General features: G+C 46.1%; 1 protein-coding gene across 8 annotated transcripts in view; it reads right to left on the minus strand.

Moving 5' to 3' along the window:
• Nucleotides 1–20,503, minus strand: part of LOC147710582 (zinc finger protein 618-like) — a 998,795-nt gene that overhangs the window by 712,889 nt on the left and 265,403 nt on the right. For 7 of the 8 annotated variants that reach the window (XM_086921256.1, XM_086921253.1, XM_086921260.1 and 4 more), the window contains exon 3: nt 2,199–2,240. In XM_086921256.1, the coding sequence (XP_086777382.1) occupies nt 2,199–2,240 (42 nt within the window). The remainder of the gene's footprint in view (nt 1–2,198; nt 2,241–20,503) is intronic. The other variant, XM_086921255.1, reaches the window with a different exon arrangement.

Raw genomic sequence — 20,503 nt, forward strand, 5'->3', positions numbered from 1 at the left:
GTTACGCCAGACTCTATTTGTTCCATATCCAGAAAAGACCTGAAAATGCTATTCCTGAATAACTTTGAGCCACTCAGAACTGCAGTGGAAATTATCAAAAAATCCGTGCTTCAGCACCAAATGATCTTGGTTAACAATTCTATCCAACCTTACCTAGTCTGCTGTATAGGGGGATATAATAGATACATTTTGCCCAGGTTTAGGCTTGATAGCTTCATCTTTTGGTAACCTTTCCCACTGTAAACGATTGGTCTAGGGACCTCTCCCACTGCCCATGAGATAATCTTTCTTTACAAACAACAATGCACGTGATCTTTTTTTTTTGCAAATTTCATTCCAGGGAACGTGCAAGATGGATTACGCCTTATTTGAAGCAGGGAGCATGGCGGCAATGCAGCCCGGCTTTTCTATTCTTACAGACACTGGACAATGGGTACTGTATTGGAATTATGACTGGCCTTTTAAAAAGTATTCTGAGGAAATGGAAATATATAACTTGCTAGCTTTAGAAAAAAATGTTTTAAAAAAATGAAATTATATACTGATGAGATCACTGTTTATTTATGGAATATTCCCAAATGTATTCTGTGTATGAATTTGTTATTTTAACTGTTGCTTTTATGATTTTATAAATTTTATGAAATCGAATAAAACATTTTCTGTTTCTGAAATAATAATCCTCAGTCATCCATCTGTTCCATAATATATCATTTATTTTATCATTTAATGAATGTGCAACATGTCAACAACTGGCACTGGAACTCGCTTCCTCTGAAATTGAGAACAGAACCCAACCTCCTCCATTTCAGAAAATCGCTGAAAACCCTTCTCTTCCCCTGACTTCTCTGCATATCCCTGAACTCCGTCTCCTCTTGACTTACTAGGCATAGCGCTGGGATACTCACGGGTTACTACGCGCTCTACAAAAACCTTAAATAAATAAATAAATAAATAAATATGTAGTGTGCGCTGGTGGCATATTGGTCTAGTTTGTGCTTTATAAGAACTATAAATATATAAATCACCCTTGAAGCTATAATTACCGCTTGGGCTGATCAAACACCGGCCAGGTGGCTAACCTATTTGCAGAGGGTTATAGTGATGGCAAGAATGGGGTTATTCTCCGGCAATGCAGCAGTTGATAAGAGCCCGTCTGGCGCTGCAGAGGAGAATCGCTTGCAGCTGTGCAGAGTGTACTTGCTACTCTGAAGTGAGGTTGCTGCGGTGGCATGCTGCACTGAGGGGCTGGCAAGTTTGGTTTGAAATCATGGTTGGCTAGGCAGACTCATAGAAAGTCACCATCTTGTGACTGGCAAGACATGCATTTGGGATTTGCAGGGCACCATACTGTTCAATCTTTTATTGTCAATCATAAGAAGTCATCTTGCTAACCACAAATGCAAGTTTTTACAAAAGGCATATGGCATGTTGCCATGCAAAGTACACTCTCCACTGCAGGAGGTCCACACACTTGCAGACATTTTACTATATTTGCCAGCATGTTTAGTCTCATTAGGTACATTAACCTGGAAGCATGCAAGGAGCTACATAAAAACAATATACACATAAAACAGGATGAAAAAGATTAACAAAGCAAGTCCTCAAAGAGGAAGGCATACAGTTATGATGGAGAGGGATGAAAAAGAAAGAAAATTATCTAAAATCCGCATTTGCTGTACAAGGCTGCCTTGAAAAAATATCATTCACATGGGTTTAAGAAAAGCTGAACTGGAAGAGAAGCAATTTGACTGTACCAATTAACGTCTTTTGGATTAATTGCTATGCCTAACTAAAGTGGCAGATATTTCCAAGCATTACCACGGATGACAAAGGTCAAACTCTGTGGAGATTAACACACGTCCTACAGAGAAGCACAGTTTCTCCTCGCTTTCCATACTATTGGTACAAGGGAAAAGAGAAGATACCTTGAGTAACAGGAGAAATAAGTGAGCTCACCTAGTGGGAGGAGGTTGCTACCCCATAAGCCTTACAGGAAACTTTTACCAGATGGTTAACACATTTTAAAGATATCACAAGGCTAAAATACCCATAATGCTAAAAACAATATCGGTTTCATGAAGAGTTAAACTATTCACACATAATGGAGACAAATGTTTTAATGTTAACAGTCTACCTACATTTTAGTGTGGGGTGAAAAGGCTCAGGATAAAAGGTTGCCCAAACGGAAAACAACTTACCTGAGACTTGGTGTCTGTCAACAATGATCAAATTATTTTCTGCTGGAGAGTGAAGAAAAAAGAAGGCTTCATTATGACATGTTCAGGGAAAGGACAGAAGTTTAAAATATGCTGCATCTTTTCTCAAACAGTATTATTCTCCGATATGACAGTGATACAAGGATCTTCACCCACTTCGCTTCAGGTATTCAGTGGCAAATACATTCACCTTGAAGACAACCTTTCAAATAATGTGGAAACAGTGTACTAGAGAAACAACCTGTCATTATTTGTGGAAAGGATCCCAATATTTCTTCATTATTCACAGAATTATAATGCCTCCTGGTGAAAACAATGTACATTTCAAACATTTAAACCATAAACTGAGGTATCGTCCAGTCTCCTCCTCAACTTACAAAAAACACGGATTACCATCACATATTGCGACACTACCAAGAACTCTGCACCGGAAGTGCCACCTCATTCATACACATGGTAAATAAATGCTTGGTTCTTGCAGAGACAGTGGAAATGTAAGCAAACCCTGGAGATTCTCCCTTTTAAATTGATTAGGCAAAGTAACATACTTGAAATCACAACATCGCTTGGATGTTTGGTATCTAAGGTCCGTGGTGTCCTGTGCTCTATTGGCCATAAGTCCCTTGATAGTGCACCAGTGGATACAGCTCTTCCACTTTGCACCAATTCGTTTCCTTATGCTTGGCCTTCTATGTTCCCTCAGGATGTCCATGGTTCTATCTGGAACCCCTAGATGTCTGAACCCTAAGGGCTTTTTCGGTGGTCTACCCACCAGTTGCATTGGCTGTCCGCCCGCTCGATTTAAATGTTGGCAGGTCACTGAAGGGTAGACCGCCACAGTTCTGTGCCTCCGCCAGAATCTTTCTCCCGCTTCAACAGCACCAGAGACAGAAGCTGCCGCTGGAGGGATTCTCGCCAAGATTTCCGTCATCCAGATTTCAATGTGCCCTTCCGCTGAGGAAACTGTAGCAGGGAAACCTCCAAGTGCAAGTTGGCGGGATCGATGAAAAAGAGGTGAAAACTCATCTTTTTTTGTTGTCTTGAAAGCCTATGTCCAGGCCCTTTCTGTGCTACTGGTACTTGAAACGATGCTCAGCCCCCCCATTGTCGCCGGAATCTAAGGTAAGCTTTTGTGTTGGGTGCGGGTATACATTCAATAGTGTTTGTATGTTATTGGTGTGCAATGCTATATGTTACCAAAGTCGGCAGTACACATTACCTACATGTACATTTTGACAGATTCACAACATATCTGTGTATTGAGATGAAATTAGTAGTACTCACCTATCTCCACAACACCATGGCCTCACTCCAACAGGACTCTGCCAACTGCGCAACCCAAACATCGAAAGCAGCTCAGCGCAATCCCACCAGCATTAAGGCAACAGAGTACTGTTAGCCAGCAGAGAAGTCCGCTGCCACAGCAGTCTCTTGTCTATTGCTGTAAATATCTAAATACGGCACAAAGACATGCCGTCGGAGTACTTGGGACGTAGTCCTGCCAAGATCTAATTCAGGCCCCAAGTCTTCAGGAGCCAAGTTGCTAGACTGAGGATCGTTTGGTTCCGGGTGAACTGTCCTCTTTGCACTGACAGGACATCATGCGACACTGGTAGCTTTATTACTTTTCCCTAGGACATCTTCATCTCGTCAAACCATATTTGTATTATCCATGGTGATCCTATCAAGATTAAGTCATTGGAGACTAATTGCACTTAATTATCACCAGTGGCATCAGTGGTATTGGGGGGGAAAAGTGAATGCAATTTTCTCTGACCAATCTATCAACAGGCCATTCCCCCGGGACAGGTTGTTCGTGTGCTTTGACCCAAAGGTTTTGCATTTCCTGGTGTGTCCCATTGATGAAAAACCTTTTCCAATACTTCTTTATTTCCCATTCATGTGCAACATTTGCTTGTCTGTTTATTCTGCCCGCCTCTAAATTTGATATACCTGGTAGGTGCATTGTCATCAAGGTTATAGGTCTTTGGGCTACTGATGGCCCAAATGACCTTGTAGTCCCTTGCTTGTTGAGGTAAAACATTGTATTGTCCATTTGGATTGGTACCATCTTCCATGTTACTTGCGCCTGAAAGGCCCTGAGTGCAAGGATAACTGTCTTTAGTTCCATCACATTCATGTGTTTTACTGCTGCCTTTGTTTACCACAGATATCTGAGGCTCAGATTTCCCATGTGTGCTCCCCATTCCGTGTGGAAATCATCTGTAATGATGGTCCCTTAGGGAACTGGTTGCAAGTAAGACCTGCGCCTACTGCTAAATTGCATAAAGTCCACCATACCATTTCCTTCTGTACCTTGAGTAACTGCCACTATACCCTCCCAACTCACCGTTGTTTGTGAACACTGATTTTGTATCCATTCTTGAACTGGTTTCATATGAAGTCTGGCATGTGGAATAAATAGGATGAATTAAGCCATCATGCCCATTAGTTTCCCACCCGTCCTCACTGTCGGAGATTGTCCATTCTGGTAAAAGTGAGTCAGTTGTGTTGAATACATTTGCATCCCTGGAACTAAGTCTTGATCCTAAAAAAATCTTTCCCTTCTCCAGCATTGGGGAGGTTTTTACCATGTTTATTGAAAAACCCAGTTTGTGCAGCGCATGCATGAGGTTTTTTGTTTTTTTTACTGCTCGTCCATTGTGGAAGCTAGATTATGTTTACTAGCCAGTTTTTTATGTAGGGATATACTTGTGTTGCATGTCTTCGTAGGTGTTCTGCTACCGCTGTCATAAATTGTGTACACACTCTGGGTGAACATTTTATACCAAAAAGAAATGTTATGAATTAATGGTGTACCAGGTTCAAAGGAATCTCTTGTGGTTCTTGTTCATTTGCTCATGCATTCTTGAGGTCCATGCTTGCCATAAAGCACTGCGTTACGCTGACTAGAGTTCGGGCTTACACTGGGGGGTATTCCTTGCCATCGCTCGACGTACACCCGCTTGACAGAGACCAGTCTTTCTGGCACTGACGGCCCAGTGTGGAGGACAAACAATGATAGTTTCCTCGCTGAAGTCTTGCTCACAACGGCGCCGCTAGGGACGCTGCAACTGGGAGACACTCAAGGGGCACACTGCGCTCATCTCTACTCCTCCATGCTCGGACAAAGGGAGAGAACGAATGGGTGCCGAGCATTATCCAATGGTCTCAGTACTCTTGGAGAGTTTTAGGCACAAAGTTAGCGATGAGCACTCAGAAAAAATGAATCCCCACATCTAAAGGTTACCTGCTAGGGCCATGGGCCTCCTACTTTTGTCTCAAGTGTTTACGATGTGGACTAACGCACTCTTTTTTGATCCGTTGTCGGTAGGTGAGGTGGAATTATTTCACATAGGTCGGTGGTGCAACGGTAGGTTACCCTGCTGAGCGTATTCAGGGTATTGAAGACCAAATCTTTGACATGTGTTTCCTGGCCCGGACCTGCTCCAGCACGGTCACTCCCCCACGGTCACTCCCCCACGCTCTCGATCCCACGTTGTGCAGAGCTGCTGCTGAACACCTCTGGTATCGTGATCTGTGCATGACTGATTTTAACTGCATCTTTGCGGAGCACTGCTGACTATTACATCGTATTTGGGAGCATTGTAGCGCGATAGATAAAAAAAGCATTACCGCACCTTTAACTGGCATTTCACGCCGCTCGCTCTGCTGTAAATTGCAGCGCCACATTTAAACAGGCTTTCTCTATTTTGCTGGGACTTTGATTACGTTCCCGGGGCCTTCATACATTTGCTGCCCCTGCCTCGCATTGCCTTTGACCCTCCATTTTGTAGACTTGTTGTTCCCTGGCTCGCCCCTCCTCACGCTACCGCCCCCCAGCTGCTGACCCTCCCACCCACGGATAGAGGGCTCCCTACCTCCTCAGACCCACTGTGATCGCCCGGACCTGCTCCAGCACGGTCACTCCCCCACGCTCTCGATCCCACGTTGTGCAGAGCTGCTGCTGAACACCTCTGGTATCGTGATCTGTGCATGACTGATTTTAACTGCATCTTTGCGGAGCACTGCTGACTATTACATCGTATTTGGGAGCATTGTAGCGCGATAGATAAAAAAAGCATTACCGCACCTTTAACTGGCATTTCACGCCGCTCGCTCTGCTGTAAATTGCAGCGCCACATTTAAACAGGCTTTCTCTATTTTGCTGGGACTTTGATTACGTTCCCGGGGCCTTCATACATTTGCTGCCCCTGCCTCGCATTGCCTTTGACCCTCCATTTTGTAGACTTGTTGTTCCCTGGCTCGCCCCTCCTCACGCTACCGCCTCCCAGCTGCTGAACTTCCCACCCACGGATAGAGGGCTCCCTACCTCCTCAGACCCACTGTGACCGCCCGGACCTGCTCCAGCACGGTCACTCCCCCACGCTCTCGATCCCACGTTGTGCAGAGCTGCTGCTGAACACCTCTGGTATCGTGATCTGTGCATGGCTGATTTTAACTGCATCTTTGCGGAGCACTGCTGACTATTACATCGTATTTGGGAGCATTGTAGCGCGATAGATAAAAAAAGCATTACCGCACCTTTAACTGGCATTTCACGCCGCTCGCTCTGCTGTAAATTGCAGCGCCACATTTAAACACGCTTTCTCTATTTTGCTGGGACTTTGATTACGTTCCCGGGGCCTTCATACATTTGCTGCCCCTGCCTCGCATTGCCTTTGACCCTCCATTTTGTAGACTTGTTGTTCCCTGGCTCGCCCCTCCTCACGCTACCGCCTCCCAGCTGCTGACCCTCCCACGCTCCGCCCCCTCCACCATCCATTTATGGCCAATGCCCCCACGCGCAGCGTCCACGCGCTACGTACACGCCGAAGGTGCGCCAAAGGTAAGCCTGTCTACGCCCGACCGCGCCCAGCGCCAGACCCCCTGCCCCTCGCGCTGCCCAGCCCCCCCGCTTTACCTACGATGCCGCCACCCTCCTAGCCCTTAACCCCGGTCGCGCCCCCAACTGCGTCCAAGCCGCTCCTGGACACACCCATGGACCCTTCTCCTGCTACTCCTGCAAATTCATCGGCACCGACAACATCTCCGCTACGACCACAACACAGATTCCGGACCCCAACCACCTACAGTGCATCCTCCTCAACACCCGCTCGGTCCACAGACACGCCATTGACCTATGGAATCTACTAGACACCATCTCTCCAGACGTCGCCTTCCTAACAGAAACTTGGATGAACGCTTCCTCCGCCCCAGACATCACCATTGCCATCCCTGAAGACTATAAGATCACACGCAAGGACCGCACCGACCATACAGGAGGAGGAATCGCTATCGTCCATAAGAAATCTATCCGCATCTCAACCAGCTCTGACGCCAACCTCGCCAACTCCGAACACCTTCACTTCCAGATCCACATCGACCCCAAGACCACTCTCAGAGGCACCCTCCTCTACAGACCACCAGGACCCCGCGCAAAATTCAGTGAAGACATCACGGACTTCATCACCCCACACGCGCTCCCCTCCAAAGACTACATCCTTCTGGGAGACCTCAACTTTCACCTTGAAAAGATCAACGACCGCAACACCGCCACCCTCTTAGACAACCTCGCCAACCTCGGACTTAAACAACTAGTCACTCCCCCCACCCACATCGCAGGTCACACACTCGACCCCATCTTCACCTCCAGCAATCATGTCTCCTTCAGCCACACCACGGATCTCCTCTGGACTGACCACAGCTGCGTTCACTTCACCTACAACAAGCCGAAACCCATCAACCACCTCCAACCAACTCTGCAAAGAAACTGGAACAAAATCACCACGGACCAGATCTCCGCATCGCTCCTTCTAAACACCCCAGCCCACTCTTCTAACGCAAACGAAGCCGCCGCCAACCTCACCCTATGGTTATCCAACACCGCCGACACCTTAGCACCACTGAAAAAACGTCAAAGCAAACCTGGCAGCAAAAAGGCCTCATGGTTCAACGATGATCTTAAGAAGTCCAAGAAACTCTGCCGCTCCCTTGAAAAGGCCTGGAAAAAAGACCCAACCACTAGCACCAAGGACGCCTTCAAAAACGCCACCCGCACTCACCACCAACTAATCCGAAAGGCCAAGAAAACAGCATTCAAGGATCGACTTGACAACAACGCCCACAACAGCAAGGAACTTTTCAACATCGTCAAGGAATTTACCAATCCCTCAGCCAACTCCAACGACATCACCCCCTCTCAAGCCCTCTGCGACTCCCTAGCCTCATTCTTCCACAACAAGATTGCAGACATCCACAACAGCTTCGACAACCAACCCGGAGACCAACCCACCCGACCATTTGCTGAACATTCTCCCCCCGTTAACACCCTTAACAACTGGAACCCTATCTCCACTGAGGACACAATCCGCCTGATGAATTCCATCCACTCAGGATCCCCCACAGACCCATGTCCTCACCACATCTTCAACAAAGCAGACTCCATCATAGCACCGCACCTCCGCAGACGTCATCAACTGCTCCCTCAACTCCGCCACCTTCCCGGAAGATTGGAAACACGCTGAACTCACCGCCCTTCTGAAAAAACCCACAGCGGACCCCACCGAACTCAAAAATTACCGCCCCATCTCGCTCCTTCCATTCCCGGCCAAAGTCATCGAGAAAGCGGTCAACAACCAGCTCGCCGCCTTCCTCGAAGCCAACAAATCCCTCGACTCCTCACAATCTGGCTTCCGAGCAAAACACAGCACTGAGACCGCCCTCATCGCAGCAACAGACGACATTCGAACTCTACTGGACAATGGAGACACAGTCGCCCTCATCCTCCTCGACCTCTCTGCAGCATTCGACACAGTCTGCCACAGCACCCTTTTACAACGCCTCAATAACATCGGAATCCAAGGAAAAGCACTTGAATGGATCACCTCGTTCCTCACCGGAAGAACCCAGAGAGTCCGCCTCCCACCATTCAAGTCCGAGGCCACTGAAGTCATCTGTGGCGTACCACAAGGATCCTCACTCAGCCCCACCCTCTTCAACGTATACATGAGCCCCCTCGCGGCCATCGCCCGCCAACACAACCTCAACATCATCTCTTACGCGGATGACACTCAACTAATCCTTTCTCTCACCAATGACCCCAGCACCGCCAAAACTAACCTACACGAAGGAATGAAAGAAGTTGCCGAATGGATGAAACAAAGCCGTCTGAAACTGAACTCAGACAAAACAGAAGTCCTCATCTTAGGGACATCCCCCTCTGCATGGGACGACTCCTGGTGGCCGGAAGCCCTCGGAAAAGCACCCATCCCGACAGACCACGCACGGAACCTAGGCGTCATCCTGGATTCTTCATATTAGACATCCCACGCAACGAACACATCTCTGGTCACCTTAAAGACCTCCACTGGCTACCCGTCAATAAGAGGATCACTTTCCGACTGCTAACCCACGCACACAAATCACTCTACGACATCGGACCAGAATGCCTCAACTCACGACTGTCCTTCTACACCCCCTCCCGCCAACTACGTTCTTCCAGCCAAGCCCTCGCCACTGTACCTCGCATCAACAAGACCGCCATGGGAGGCAGATCCTTCTCATACCTGGCTGCTAAAACATGGAACTCACTCCCCGCTTACCTTCGCCTTACCCAGAACCACCTAGCATTCAGAAAGCAACTTAAAACGTGGATATTTGACAAGTAATCCTCCTCCCCTGCCTAAGCGCCTTGAGACCCTCTGGGTATGTAGTGCGCTATACAAATTCTCTGACTTGACTTGACTTGACTTGAACACCAGGACTCACTCCTAGCTTGCACTCCTTTATATTTTCCTTTAATGATCACTCCATGGTTTGTTGTTTAGTTGTTTGCTAGTGTTAACAGAAGTGTTAGCATATTAGTACTAACCTTAAAATGGTAGTGGGTTATGTTCCAAGCTGTGGAATCAAAAAAGAAGAAAGTGATATATTCATGTTTTCAGATAAGAAAATACCCTGACGAAGGGCGTTATCGCTTGAAATGCATTGGGTTTGATATATAAATTTGGCGAAAAATATGATACAGAAAATGAAATGTCATATGAGAAAAGAAACTCGCTAACTAACAAAGTTTGAAAATGAAAATAAATTTTGCAAACAACTAAACAACAAACCATGGAGTGATCATTTAAGGAAAATATAAAGGAGTGCAAGCTAGGAGTGAGTCCTGGTGTTCAGGAAACACATGTCAAAGATTTGGCCTCCTACTTTTGTACCACCTGCCTCCTCGGAGGGTCTCGGGCCAAAGCCTGGTGTACACATTACAGCCCTGTGTATTGTGAGGGTGCTTCAGCACTGTATAGGTACTGGTACCTAGTCATTGTCACAACTTATTTCAGATTTACTGACAACAGATACTTGTCAAGTGTACCTTTTGGCTCCAGTTGCTAATATAGCAATATATTACTCCTGAACACATAATTGAGGTGGCAGTGGGGAGAGTGTTACCAATGTAGCAGGGAAGCAAGCTATCCCATGTTCCCTAAACGAGGAATTTCTTAATGCATCCTTGTAAAGGACCACGTTCACAGCAGCAGAACCACCGAGCAGTCAAATTCTGTTGGTGGTTGCGCAACGAAGCTGCATCCTCTCATGGGTAGGGGGGGGGGGATGGAGCTCAGCCTTTGGTGGCAACTGGAACCTCTGCTATAGGACTTCAGTGATTCAAGGATACGGATTCTTAGCAGGGTATCAAACAGGGAGCATGGTGATGCACTGGGGAAATCCCTAAGGTGCCAGCGTAACTAGCTGGAACAAGGATATGGAACATTGTTTGGAACACCATATACAGTTATAGAAGATAAAGCCCAGATGAAGTTCCTACTGTCTATGGAATGAAACGCATTGGCTGGACAGTGTATGTAAATAAAGAAAAAAGGATGAAAAAAGAGAAAATAAAGGTTTTGATACAATATGCTTGAATGGACTTGTTTACTTGGTGCACCATTGTATGCTTTATTGACCAAGAACCTCTGGGGATTACTGAACAGCCTCCTAGGGATAAGACCAAGAGAGCAGCATTCCCTCCCTCAGAACCTCTGAAAAACTGCAGCAAGTGCTCTTGAAACATAGTACAGCACATGCGAACAAACCCTACTATGCCTAGGCTGACCCCAATCGATGATGGAGAGACTCGCAACTCAGATGATATGGATGATGGGGAAGATGTAATGTAATGTAATGTAATGTAAAAAAGACTTATATAGCGCAACTTACACCGGACGGTTTCTTGGCGCTGTTCACTAATTCAACAGGAGGCATGTAGGGGAGAAAAAAGAAGATTATGTGTAGACGCTGCGGAAAAGGTGGGTTTTAAGGAGAGACCTAAAGTGAGGGTAAGAAGAGGAGAGTCTAAGTTCCAGCGGGAGAGAGTTCCAGAGTGAGGGGGCCAGAAAGGAGAATCTGAGACCTCCGTGTTTTTTGCGCTTAAACCTAGGTGTCTGGAGGAGCGCATGGTGAGAAGATCGGAGGTGTCTGGGGGGGACATAGGGGTGCAGAAGAGAGGAAATGAAGGAGGGACCGATGCCGGCCAAGGATTTGTGGGTCAAACAGCCTAGTTTGAACTTACAAAGCTCCGATACAGGAAGCCAATGAAGGGCTTTGAGCAGAGGACGGACGTGATGATGTTTTGGTTGATGGTAAATCAGGCGGGCTGCCTGATTCTGTATTAGCTGAAGTCTTTTAATTTGATATTGTGGGATACCTGCATACAGGGCGTTGGCATAGTCGATCCGAGAGATGACTAATGCCAGCAACACCAGGGTGAGAGCTTCGGTAGTCAAAAAATGGGCTATTTTACGAATTTTCCTAAGCTGGAAAAAGCAAGAGGACACTGTGGCACTGACCTGATGTTTCATGGAGAGATCGTGTGAGATGTAGACCCCCAGGCTTTTTACCTTGGGACTGTGATCAAAGAAACCGATGTGCCGGGCCCAATAGACCATAGAGACCAGAGACCGTCCTCAAATACCCCAGGCTAAATTCTGCCGCCACCTCGAGAGATATGGAATGGTAGAACGAGAAGGTATGCTTGACCTGGAGAATATACATTATCCTAGATCAGCAGACTGAGCTTTGGCGTCCAAAGTGGCACAATATTTGGTTAGCAGGATTCGCCTGCTAACCAGACCTCAATGCTCTGACCCTAAAGTATATGTCGAATTGACTACACACATTTAGAAGTGGTCACCAGGTGGGACGGAACCTGGTAGCCCATTGGTTACTAACCGCATTCTGCCTGAGGGCATTTTCTGCGCAGAAGAGAGGGACCCCCGGCACCCAGACCTCAGATCTCAACCGACTTGGAAGAAGGACCGAAAGAGGATGCTCTTCTGCACAGAGGGGCCAGTAAAAAGAGGCTGCACTGACGAAGACTGCACCTCTTGCACCTGGTGGCTAGTGAAGAGATGGACGGTGCCTGCAGTGTCCAGCTCAGTAGAGAACTTGTCTCGTCAAGCCAAGGGAACACCAGGGGCCAGCCTCCTGTTCAAAGCACAGGGACACGACAGCTGAATAAGCCTGCTGGGGCAAGTTGGAAGCCCAAAGTCTTCAAGCTGCTACCAGCACCACTGTGTAGCAACGAGGACCAAGACCTAACACACAGAGTTACAGCAGAGTTTGCTGAGCCCAGACTTGCTGGGACCCTCAGAAGGTGAGTTATAAACTCATGAATGATTGGCCTGTAACCACAACAACTGGCAACTGGTAGTCCAGTGGCGGCTGGACTTCTGCCAAACTAGAGAGGACTTTGTGGGATGTCGACCCTGCAACCAGAAATCCCTCATCTCTGTGGACTAAGGAATCTCTGCAGAAAGACATCTGTTGACTGTGTCACAACTACTGCTTGATTAGAGCATCTTCAGCATCCTTCATCCCTTAAATCAGGACCATTCCATAAGAATCCACTGCAACACTGATAAAGTACCTGGAACTACTAAATGACCTTGCTTGTCCCCCTTACTATTTTTTTTAATTTATTTATTTGAGTTTTATATAGCGTGGCTAGACCTGGAGGTATCAGAGCACTTTACATAAGGATCCAAAAGTTACAAAATTACATAAGTTACAAGTTACATCAGTTACGAGAAAACATTTCATGAGCGTTGTAAGACAGAATAAATGAAGCTTAGAAGGGTAAGGGGTGGGGTAAAGGTGTAGGAGGGAGAAAGGATGGATAAAGAGATGAAGGAGAGTCTGCCCAAAGTCCGGCTGGGTAGGTGACGTCCGAGGGGGAAGTTCACAGCCCATCTCCTCTATAGCTATCAGGTAGCTCCACCATGCATCAGTCAAGCGGCTAGGTCTCAATGAGAAAAACAATAAGAGAGCAAAGAGAAGGGATAAATGGAGCGTAAAGGGGAAAGTGGGTGGAGTAAAGGGGTAGGAGGGAGAGTAAAACGGAGAGACGAAGTGAAGTCTGCCCAATGTCCGGCTGGGTAGGTGACAGCCGAAGGGGTAGTCCACCACCCATCTCCTCTATAGCTATCAATAAGCTCCACTGGGCATCAGCCAAAAAGGTAGGCCTCTACGGACAATGTTGTTTATCCCAGTGTTAAAACAATGAGGTCCCACAAATGTTTGGGTGTCTATCAGAAAGGTTAGCTTGATGCTTTGGCAGAAGGAAAAAGACACATTAAAGGGCTGAGCTCCATGAAGGTTGTAGAGGGTCACAGCACTTTGTGGGATCATCTGATAGGAAACTGGTAATGTTGGTGAAAAGCCCCCCAGCATGGTGTAACAGAACAGGGTTTTAACCGATCTCTACCTCGTTGCAGTGTCCGACGGCGATATCACTGAAAGGATTAGCCGAAATCTGAGTCATGGGTGCCATCTTAGGGTCAGGCTCTGCTTGCATGAAGATCGCCATGGTGATGAGGCCGGCTTTGCAATGAAGCGCTCTTTAAAAACAACAAACACTGAATTAACAATGATTGCCCAAATTGTCTTAGATTTTAACGAACAGTTCCACAGGAGACTGTAAAGTGCTCCCCGTATTCCTCATATAGCCGCCATCTTAGAGTTAGGCTGCTTTAGACCTAGATCATCGCAGGTTAAACATTTTTTGCAAAGCTGTAAAAGTTAATATACCTTATCGAAAAATGAGGCTGTTCAGATCTTCGTGAAATGGGTGCATGGGAGTGCAATCAGGCAATTACTGTTCCTTCGGTATTGAGGTTGTTAATGTTGCTCATCATCCGCCATTTTGGGCCGTCACCATTCTTCGGTCAGCGGAGTTACGGGTGGTATTTATGCTGCAACCAGCAACATTATATCGATCACTGATGTACCCACTGTAGCAGGGCTCCATACCATTGGGTCGGCTCCACATTACTAGCTTCCTGCCAGAGTTCGTCGCCCCAAGTAATTCTAATTGACTGCATTAACATTTACCAAAGTTTCCTTTGAAAAAGTTTCCAAATGCCCAGTTCATTGAGTTTGCCAAGGTTTGTTTGCGACAGAGTAAAATTGCAGATTTATCATTGCATGTAATATTTAAATCTCTGTTGATCTTTTTCGTACTAGTGCCTAAATTCTTATCAAAAGTTTAATTTTTATAAATTGCTGTCAGACTTCTTGTGTTGTGTGGGTTTCTTCTTCTATTGTTTTGTGCTGTTTAAATGCTAAACACTTGTTTCTCTGTGTAGGCATTGCTGTCCATGGCCACACTTACCCAGAGTTGAGCTGAGGGTTGTACAGACAAAACCTACTGGATCTAAATGGGATGTTAGGTGTATTACATAGTGAGGTTGCACAACCACACCATATAATACACCCCATTTCCTCACACCCAGGAAACAGGCAGTATCAGTACCAAGACCAGAAATGTTTCAGAGGTTTCTTTCCAACCACAAGTTGAGGATGCGGAGGCAGAGGATTGTTCCACGGTGCAGCCAACACATCCAGAGGTAGCTCAAGTCAGCCTACCCTTCTTCCCATCCAAAGTTGGGAGCAAGAGAAACAGCCAACATAGCTTGCCTTCTCAGGAGTAGAGAACTTCTTGATCCCTCAAGAGGTGGACACCCTCTTGCTCGAGAAGCTATCGCCCAGGCACAACTCAACCCTCCCAGATTCCTAAGGAATTTGTTTGTGGAAAATAAGGACAAAGGTTTTTGGCCAGTAATAAACCTAAGAGAATTCAACAGGTGGGTGGTCTTTCTGCACTTCAAGATGAAGGGCCTTCACTCGCTTCGAGATATCCTTCTTCTGGGCGAATGGATGGCCTGGTTGAACCGGAAGGATGATTATCTCACAATACAATTTATTCCATCTCACTGAAGATTCCTACAGTTCCAATGTGAGGGCCAGGTGTATGAGTTCAATGCTCTTCTCCGCTCCTTGGGGCTTCACCAAGATGCTGAAACCGGTAGTGGAGTTATTGCGAACCAGGGGAGTCCGGCTTACACTCAACCTGTACAATATTCTACTCCTACACCAGGAGGGGTCCAGTCAGCAAGAGCATCTTGAGATGGCACCCTCCGATAGGACCACCATTCTTTTCTAAAAGGTGCTCAGGAAATAAGTAGACCATTTCACCTCCTTGCCGGTGTTCTAAAATATTGCCACAATGTAATTTGTAGGTATAATGCACACCTCTATATTTCTGCATATTTACCTGACAATAAATTTGAGCTCTTGTCCTTAAAACTTCAACTTGCTCAGCTCGGTGCAAGATACTCGACGTTTGCAAAGAATAAATTTAAATTTCGTAAAAATAAATTAATTTTCTAATCAAAGGTCTTGACACTTGAAAGGAAGGCGATGGTGTAAAAGCTGGACTGTGATTCTGCACATGTTCCGTCTTTATTCCTGGATAGACAGAAAGGATTAGTTACTTACCTGTAATCCTAGTTTTCTTCCAGGGGTATCCTCATCAAAGTCATAAGCACTACAATATTCCCTCCCATGCGCGGGACCCCGGACACACAATCATATATGTGCCACACTAGAGCTGAATAATGCTGTAAGGACTCCCCATTATATCATAAAAGAATACATTAGAAACAGGGAAAAACAGCAGCAGAGCGCATTTTAGAACTGCTTTAATTCTTAGCAGGCATCACAAACTCTCACATAGGACTGAAAGCATATACAGATCCCAGGCTGCATTGCAGAAACATAGCCTAAAAAGGCCGAAAAGCTAACTCATAGCAACATAGAGATAAACTGGCAACGTGCCTTTAAGGCAGTCATGACCCCCAGCTTCCCATTATGCCTCATGCTTCAGGAATGACAGTTAGGTCAGTTGTTCTTTGCGGTGACTCAAAAGCCATAACAGAAAGAGTTGACATTAAATTTTTTAAATAAATATAATGCTTCTTTGCCAGAGGAGGTGGGAGGGTTGCTTATGTTTTTGATGAGGATAAACCTGGAAGAGAACTAGGATTACAGGTAAGTAACTAATCCTTCTCATCCAGGGGATCCTCATCAATAGTCATAAGCACTAGAATAGAATAGCTAGCCTCACCTCATCACCCTGCGGGCAAAGGAAACAGAACGGTAACTTAACCAACCAGCTCAGAAAAAACGAAGCCTGGATAGATACATTACTATCCGAAAAGATTCCTTAAGGAGGCCTGGCCCACTTGAGTATCCGCTCTGGAATCGGATTCTAGAAAATAATGTGAAAGTGTGAACTGATCTCCAGGTTGCTGCCTTGGAAATTTCTGACATTGGAACATCATGCAAGAAAGCTACTGTGGATGCTTTTCTCCTAGTGGAATGTGGTTTAGGAGACAACAAAAGGGGTTTATGCGCCAACTGGTAGACCAATTTTATACAGGACACTATCCATCTTGAAAAGGATCTTTTGGAGGCTGGGAAACCTGTTCTCATGGCACCATAATTAAAAAAAAATTGATCTGATTTCCTTTTAAGGTCCAAGGAGTGTAGCGACCTCTCCACAGGAGTTGCAGGATTGGGAAAAAAGGACAGTAGGGAGATTGACTGATTAATATGGAAATAATATATATATATATATTTTAATTGTATTGTTTTATTGCAAGGAAATACAGCAGTACACAGTTACAAAAATAACAAAATATCCTCATGAAATACAGAAGAGTTTATAAAATATATCTAGTTCAAGCAGCATAATTAATTAAATCCATTCGGCAATTGGTGCCCAAATTTTCTCCCCCAAAGCTCTTCTTTTAACCCCCTTTAACTTGTACATAGCAGATTCGATATTATACATAACCAATAGTTTTTCACGCCAAGTGAAAAATGAAGGAGGATCTGGGCTAATCCATTCCTTAGTAATACAGGACCTAACTGCAGCCACAAATATAAACAATAAGTAAAAAAATTGGTCTTAACCTAATAGAAGTATGATTGATGCCCAATAACACCAGTTCAGCAGTTATTTTAATCTCACATTTAACAACAATGGAAAGGAAATTTTCAATTTGTTGAAAAAACGTACTAAGTTTAGGGCAAGAAAAAAACATATGGAAATCAGATATAACTTTAGGCAAAAAAGCAGGGTGAGCCCTTAACACTACCCTGTTGTGGTGAAATACAGTATATGGTTCTTTTGCACACAGCGCTTGGATTTAAACTTACTCTACGCGCTGATGTTATTGCTCCCAGAAAGCGGTTTTCCACGTCAGGTGCTGCAATGTGGCTTTATGAATGGCCTCAAAAGGAGAACCCATCAATCTAGACAGCACCAGATTCAACTCCCAAGGGGGTGAAGGAGTTCGAACTGGGGGATACACTTTCTTCAACCCCTGTAGGAAATCCTTAACCACCTGTAACTGGAAAAAAGAAGGTTGGTTGGGTGATTTTCTGTATGCTGTAATGGCTGACAAATGAACCCTGATCGAGGCATATTTCAGACCCACTCTAGCTAAATAAAGGAAGTAAGGAAGAATCACTTCCTCCTGCCCCTTTGTAGGGTCAAAATGATTTGCAACACACCATAAGTAGAATCTCTTCCACTTAAAAGTATACAACGCTATTGTGGAAGGCCTCTTAGCCTCTTTCAGAATGTGCATGCAGTCCTGCGGCAGATTCAAGTGTATGTATTACAGGACCTTAGGAGCCATGCTGTCAAGTTCAGAGAAGGAAGGCTGGGATGGAGAATCTTCCCGGCCATCTTGGTCAGCAGGTCCGCTCTGTAAGGTAGTCTCCTGTGGGGGAGTACCGACAACTGCAGAAGGTCCGGGTACCATCACTAACGTGGCCAGTCTGGAGCTATCAGAATCATCTTCATGTTGGATCTGATGAGCTTGGACACCACCTTCGAGATCAGAGGCAGAGAGGAAAGGCGTATGCAAATGTCTCTGACCAATCTATCAAAAGCGCATTCCCCCTAGTCCCTGGACGGTGGAATCTGGATGCGAAGGCGTGGCATTTTTTGTTTTTGTCGTCTGCAAACAAATCTATTGACGGGCGACCCCACTGCTGGAAAATATCAGCCACTGCCTCGTCGTGCAGCACCAAGTCTGGCTGATCTTCGTAAGTGCCGACTGAGCGCGTCTGCTCTTATGTCTGCTCTCCCGGAAGGTGCACCGCCACCGCCACTATGGAGAGGTTCCGAGCCAGAAGCCAGTGTCAGATCGCTTGAGCCTCCAGGGAGAGAGGACGAGAGCACATACCGTCCTGTTTGTTTAGATATTACATGGTGGTCGTGTTGTCTGTTTGGGTCAGTATCGAGTTGGACGTGATCGACGGCCAAAAAGCTTTCAGAGCAAGATGGACGGCCCGTAACTCCAACATGTTTATGTGGTAAGACTGCTCTTTAGTGGACCACTGGCCCTGCATTCGAAGGCACCCCATGTGATCCCCATCCTTGCAGAGATGCATCCGTTATCAACGATTGCACTGGAACTGGTTGATGGAAAGGGACTCCCACCAACAGGTTCAACTGTCGGGTCCACCACATGATGGATGATTTTGCTGCTTGGGAGAGCACAATCCGATCCTCCCAGCGACCCGTTGCTTGGTCCCATTTGTCTTCTAGATCTTGCTGCAAAGGTCTCATTCTCAGCCTGGCGTTGGGAATGAGAAAAATGCAGGAGGCCATTGAATCCAGCAGAGATGTCACCTGTCGGACTGCTGGGCGATCTGTCTGAAGCAGAGCTTTGAATTTCTGATGCATTGAGGAAAGTCGCTCCTCTAAAGGAAACGCTCTTCCTTTGTTGGAGTCCAGAGTTGATCCCAAATAATGGGTTGTCTGGGTAGGCTGTTGGACTGACTTCTCCATGTTCACATGAAAACCCTGCCTGTGGAGCAGATTCAGACAGACTTGGAAATCCTTCCTTACTTTTTGAAGCGATGGCCCTTTGAGGAGCCAATCGCCTAAGTAAGGGTAGACGAACAGACCTTTCATGTGTAGGATGGGCACCACCACTGCCATCCACTTGGTAAAGACTTGTGGGGAAGATTTCAGTCCGAAGAGCAAGACCTTGTACTGATAGTGCTTGTCGCCAACCACAAATCGAAGGTATCTGCGATGACGTGGAATGATAGGTATATGAAAGTACGCATCTTGGAGGTCCACTGAACACTCCAATCTCCTGCTTGTAGATGTGGACATATTTGATAAAGGGCCAACATGCAAAACTTCTCCTTCACAATGACTTTGTTCAGGAAGCAAAGGTCCAGGATAGGTCTGAACTTGTGCTCCTAATCTTTTTTGGGCACAAGAAAGTACCTGGAGTAGACTCCCTTCCCTCGCTGCGCAGAAGCAACCTCTTCTATGGCCTTTTTTCGCAGAAGGGTTATCACTTTCTGCCGAAGCAACTTAAACTGGTGAGGACGAGATCTTTTCGGAGGAATGTCTTTTGAAAGCACACGAAAACGTAGTGCGTATCCATTGCGCAGTATACTTAGCACCCAACGATCTATTGTTATGCTGCACCACTCTTCCAGATGTGAAGCACTTCCTCCCACTGAAGTGGGCACCGGCGCTAGTTGAAGTTCCTGCTCATTGCTTCCCTGCTGACCTGGACGTGTTAGAGGACTGCTAATGGTAACCTCCTCTACCTCTGTTGGGTTTACGCCCTTGATACTGCGACTTGCCTTGACCTTTACTCTAGGACCATTGAGGGGTTTGAACCCTCTGTTGTTAGCCCTTGCGTTGGTTGGGTCTGTATCGACGCTTAACCTCCTTCTTCTCCAATCCAAAGGCTTTGAGGGTATCGAGCTCTGCCTTCATTCTACCCATTTTATCATCTGTATGAGTGCCAAAAGTCCTTTTGATCCTCTTTTGGCAACTTCTCTTTAAAGTGGTCCAAGGAGTTCCACAAGGCCCCGTCATAGCGACCTAATAAGGCTGCTGCACT

Source organism: Lissotriton vulgaris, chromosome 5, assembly GCF_964263255.1.
Source record: "Lissotriton vulgaris chromosome 5, aLisVul1.2, whole genome shotgun sequence".
Taxonomy (NCBI): Eukaryota; Metazoa; Chordata; class Amphibia; order Caudata; family Salamandridae; genus Lissotriton; species Lissotriton vulgaris.